Source organism: Condylura cristata, unplaced genomic scaffold, assembly GCF_000260355.1.
Source record: "Condylura cristata isolate star-nosed mole 26May11 unplaced genomic scaffold, ConCri1.0 scaffold00026, whole genome shotgun sequence".
NCBI lineage: Eukaryota > Metazoa > Chordata > Mammalia > Eulipotyphla > Talpidae > Condylura > Condylura cristata.
Window position 1 is genome coordinate 594,769 of NW_004567127.1, and position 4,609 is coordinate 599,377.

Genomic DNA, 4,609 nt, shown 5'->3' on the forward strand with positions numbered 1-4,609 from the left:
GCTCCCAGAGACAGTGGGGAGCAGGGCAGGCAGATGGACGAAGTTCACTGCTGAGGGAGCAGAGCGGGCAGAGAAGGGGTCTGCCGCACCCTGGGGTCCCTCCCTGGCCGGGGACTGAACCCGTCTCGGCGCTGCGCTTCAACCCTTGCGCCACCAGGGAGGGCGCAGGTGTTTCCCTCTTCGGACGCTGAGCAAGCGCGTGTGACTCAGAGGCGAAGGCTCACGCCCTCCCGGCGGGGTCACGCCACACCCGAGCGGCAGCACTCTTCCACCATAGGGTCTCCCTGGGGGCCGGGGCGCGAGTCTCAGGGGTGACCGCTAGGGCCCCAGTCCATCCCGGCCAGGGAGGGACCCAGGGCACGGCAGACCGCTCCTGTCTCCCTGCTGCTCCCCTCTTTCAGTGGATCCGCCTGTTCTGCTCCCCGCTGTCTGGTGAATCCTCTCACCCTGTGCACCTCTGGCCCGCACCCCAGTTCTGTGCAAAAATTACTTTAAAAAAACCTGCCACTACTGACCACTGGGCCCCTCCCCACTGCATTCGCGGCCCCCAGCTCCCCCTCGCTAACCTCAGTCACATCCTCGGTATCTGGCACCTTCCGTGGGGCCCTGGGCGTATGGCTCCACCCACTCAGTCCTTAACTTCCCCCACGACTGGCTGGCGTCACCCCGAGACTCTCATCCTCCCCTTTTCACTCGACAGTGACCTTGAGGCGGCCTCGTACCAGGTAAGGTGTGTGGCCCTTGCCAGTGTCAGTCAGGCTCAGAGAGAAGTGTCCACGCTTCTCCCTGGATGAGCTCGCCAGTCCAGCCTTCCTCTCTGCCCCTCTTTCTTGGGGATTTTGTTAATGAGGTGGTAACTAAAGCCCCCCAAGATAGGTGTCTGGTTGCCGGAAACCGGCCCTGTGACTCCAGAGGGCTGGAGGAGGCCAGCGGTTGTGCTGACCAGTCCCGCCACCTGCCCCTCTGGCCTCTGACCGGCTTCCCTGAGCGTCCAGGGGGCCAGCGGGATATTATGCTAAATACAGCGCTCCCTGCGGGTGGGAACTGTTTCCTTTTTAAAGATTTATTTTACATACAAGACTGGGCGAGGTGCAGAGGGGTGAGAGGACTCCCCGGAGACAGAGTGGGGAGCAGAACGGGCGGATCCCCTGAAATCCACTGCTGAGGGGAGCAGGGGGGAGGCAAGAGGGGTCTGCTGCGCCCCTCCCTGGCGGGGGTCCCTCCCTGGCGGGGGGTCGGACTGAGGTGAGGTCGTAGAGGTGATGGCTTGAGACTGACCCCTGTGCCATCAGGGAGACCTCTGGAGGGGACCCTTGCTGGCCAAGGGAACGTTCCCCCCCACGGCCGTGACTCCTGTCACTGAGCTGTTCCAGCCCGGCGCCCCGTCTGAGCTGTGAGGACGAGTGAGACAGCCCTGGGCCTCCCAGTCACGGTCACGTGGGGCCATCTCAGCACCACCAGCGCTATCACTGCCACTTCCTGAGTCCACCCCCAGCTGGCCAGGGGTGACCCCGGGGCGCAGCTGACCTCTCCTGTCTCCCCGCTGCCCCTCAGCAGTGGGTGTCAGTGGACCTGCCTGTTGTGCTCCCCGCTCTGTCTCTGGGGAGTCCTCTCATGCCCACACTTCTGGCCTGCACCCCTGTTCTTATGTGCATAAATCACTTAATTAAAAAAGAAAAACCTGATCACTCCCCCCACTTTCCTTCAAGGCCAGAGGCGCAGGGCGGTGAGAGGACTCCCCAGAGGCAGAGCGGGGAGCAGGACAGGCAGATGGACGAAGTCCACTGCTGAGGGGGCAGCGGGGAGACAGGAGGGGTCTGCTGGGCCCTGGGGTCCCTCCCTGGCGGGGGTCGAACTCGCACTGAAGCGGCTGCAGACAGCTTCTGTGTTGCACCAGGGAGGGCCCCAATAAGTAAATCTTTAAACAAACAAAATGGGGCCTTTTGAGCCCCCTCCTCTCCGGCTGCCCCCACATCTGGCTGCAAACCCCTCTTCTCCAGACACCAGCTTTGCCCACTACCCCTCGTGGGCCGCCCAGCCGCCCTGAGGCCCTCAGCCCTGGCCTCCGGCCCCTTGCCCACCTTCCCACTCAAATTCGTGTCCACTGTCCAGCTGCTCAGAGTCGGAAGGTGTCTGCAGCTCGTCCACCTCCAGGTCGGAGCTGCCGTCAGGGGAGGGGGGCTCCGAGGGGGAGGCTCCGCGCGCCCCGGGGGCCCCCAGCTTCCGCAGCAGCTCGGGGGCAGAAAGGCGCTTCCGCATGGGGCGCGTGGGGCGCAGGCCGCCCAGGGCCAGCGTGCTGGGGGTGCCTGGGCGGAGGGGGTGTCGCGGGGAGGGGTGAGGCGCGGGTCGCGGGGGAGGCCCGGCTGGGGGACCCAGGGAGGGGGTGGCCCGGCCCTCCCCCCACAGGATCGGAATTTGAGGCTGATGTTGCACTTACCTTCCTGTGAGTAGCTTTCGGGGTCCTCGGTCGGACCAGCCTCTTCGGGGAGCAGCCTGAGGGGAGCAGGCGGGAGCAGACCTCGGCTGACGCCTCGAGCTGGGCCTCAGCAGCCCCTCGGGGTGCACGTGGCAGCCGCCCCTGCGCCTTTGCCCCACTTTCCCTCAGCCCTCCTTCGCCGCCCCGCCCCTGCCGCCCCAGCCTGCTGCCGCCTCACCTGGGGAATTCTTCGTCCTGCCACTCCTCGGCCAGCTGCAGCTCCCCCAGCCGCAGGCCTCCGCCGGGCCGGGCTGCCTCTGCCTTCTCGCTGACCCTGAGGGGCCCCCACCAGAGGGTACGACCCTGAGGGGGCCCCCACTAGAGGGTACGACCCTGAGGGGGCCCCCCTGACCAGAGGGTTTGACCCTGAGGGGGGCCCCGACCAGAGGGTTCGACCCTGAGGGGCCCCCGACCAGAGGGTTCGACCCTGAGGGGCCCCCACTAGAGGGTACGACCGAGGGGGCCCCCCTGACCAGAGGGTTCGACCCTGAGGGGGGCCCCGACCAGAGGGTTTGACCCTGAGGGGCCCCCCCGACCAGAGGGTTTGACCCTGAGGGGCCCCCACTAGAGGGTACGACCGAGGGGGCCCCCCTGACCAGAGGGTTCGACCCTGAGGGGGGCCCCGACCAGAGGGTTTGACCCTGAGGGGCCCCTGACCAGAGGGTACGACCCTGAGGGTTCGACCCTGAGGGGCCCCTGACCAGAGGGTACGACCCTGAGGGGATCCTGACCAGAGGGTTCGACCCTGAGGGGGCCCCGACCAGAGGATACGACCCTGAGGGGGCCCCCGACTGGACAGTTCTCGGGAGCCGAGCTGGGTGTGTCTAGAGGGCCCCGGTGGTGGGTGGGAGACACTGGGATGAGTGGGATGGGGAACAGTGGGGAACAGAGCACACACCTGTCTCTCCGTCCCCCCCCCCACCCCGTGTAAGCAGCGCCAGGGCCGGGTGTGAAGCTCTGTCCTCCATGGCGCAGCCTACGCAGTCGGGAGGCACCAGGGCGCCCACCACGCCCTCCCGGCTCCGAGGGCTCCCAGGCCGCCGGCCGGCCGTGTCCCACCACACAGGGCGTCAGGGGGGCCAGGCCCCGGGTGGGGTGGGCGAGCTGGGGAGCGCTCCGCGGGAGAATGGGCGCCCCAGCGGCCGGCGAGGGCGGGGCCAATACAGAACAGCAGTGGGGCGACACCCCAGGCCCCCAGTCTCCTTCGAGGAGGAGGAGGATTCGCCCTGGACCCTCCTGTGCCGCCGCCAGGGCTCTCAGCCGGCTCTGCCGGCTCCTGGGAACCTGAGATCAGACCAGGTCCGGCCCCGCGGGAAAGCCCCCCCCCCCCGGCTCCTGGCGCCTCGCTCTGGTCCGGGCCAGGGCTCCTTACCCCAGGTGGAGTGTCCCTCCTGCCTCGGGCACGGTCCCCATCTTCAGGTCCTCCGAGCTGAGGCCGGGAGCTGGTCCCTGCTCCCACACTTTAGCCTTTCTGTGGCTCTTGCCCCACAGAGGGAGGTGTGGGAGGGAGGTAACCTCACTTCCAAACAGGTTTTACCACCTCCCTGCCTCAGGAGCAGGTTTGCCCAAAAGAGAAAGCCTCTCTGGGCGGCTGGGGGGCACGTCTGGGTGGGCCTGGGGCCGGGCCACTGGCTTGTTCTGCTCTTCAGACTCCTTAGAGCCTTCGGAAGCTTTGCTTTAAAAAAAAAAAATAGCGGTGATCGGGCTGGAGCGCAGGGGTGTCCCGGCACTGTCAGGCTCTCGGCAGCCGCTTCAGCCCCAGTTGAACCCCGGCCAGGGAGGGACCCCCAGGCCGCAGCAGACTCTCCTGGCCCCAGCTGCTCCCTCCGCAGTGGACCCACCTGCTCTGCTCTCCACTCGGCCTCTGGGGAGTCCTCTGTACCTCGGGCCTGCACCCCAGTTCTTAAATGTATAAATAAACAAGTCTTTAAGAAAAAGGGGGATGATAAAAAAAGTGTTTTCTTTTCTCTAAAAGATTTATTTGTGCATACAGAATTGGGGCACAGGCCAGGGGTGCAGGGTGGTGAGAGGCTTCACCAGAGACAGAGTGGGGAGCAGCACAGGCCGACTGACTAAGTACACTGCTGAGGGAGCAGCGGGGAGACAGGAGAGGTCTGCAGCAACCCGGGGATC

At 66.0% G+C, this 4,609-nt stretch overlaps 1 protein-coding gene across 1 annotated transcript in view; it reads right to left on the reverse strand.

The window, feature by feature from the left end:
* BNIPL (BCL2/adenovirus E1B 19kD interacting protein like) overlaps positions 1–3,889 on the reverse strand; it is a 6,647-nt gene extending 2,758 nt beyond the window's left edge. The window contains exons 1-4 of the mRNA XM_012730066.1: positions 3,849–3,889; positions 2,655–2,750; positions 2,438–2,493; positions 2,082–2,306 (exon numbers count right to left, since the gene is read on the reverse strand). Coding sequence (XP_012585520.1) covers positions 2,082–2,306; positions 2,438–2,493; positions 2,655–2,750; positions 3,849–3,889 — 418 coding nt within the window. The remainder of the gene's footprint in view (positions 1–2,081; positions 2,307–2,437; positions 2,494–2,654; positions 2,751–3,848) is intronic.
* Between the last annotated feature and the right edge of the window lie 720 nt (positions 3,890–4,609).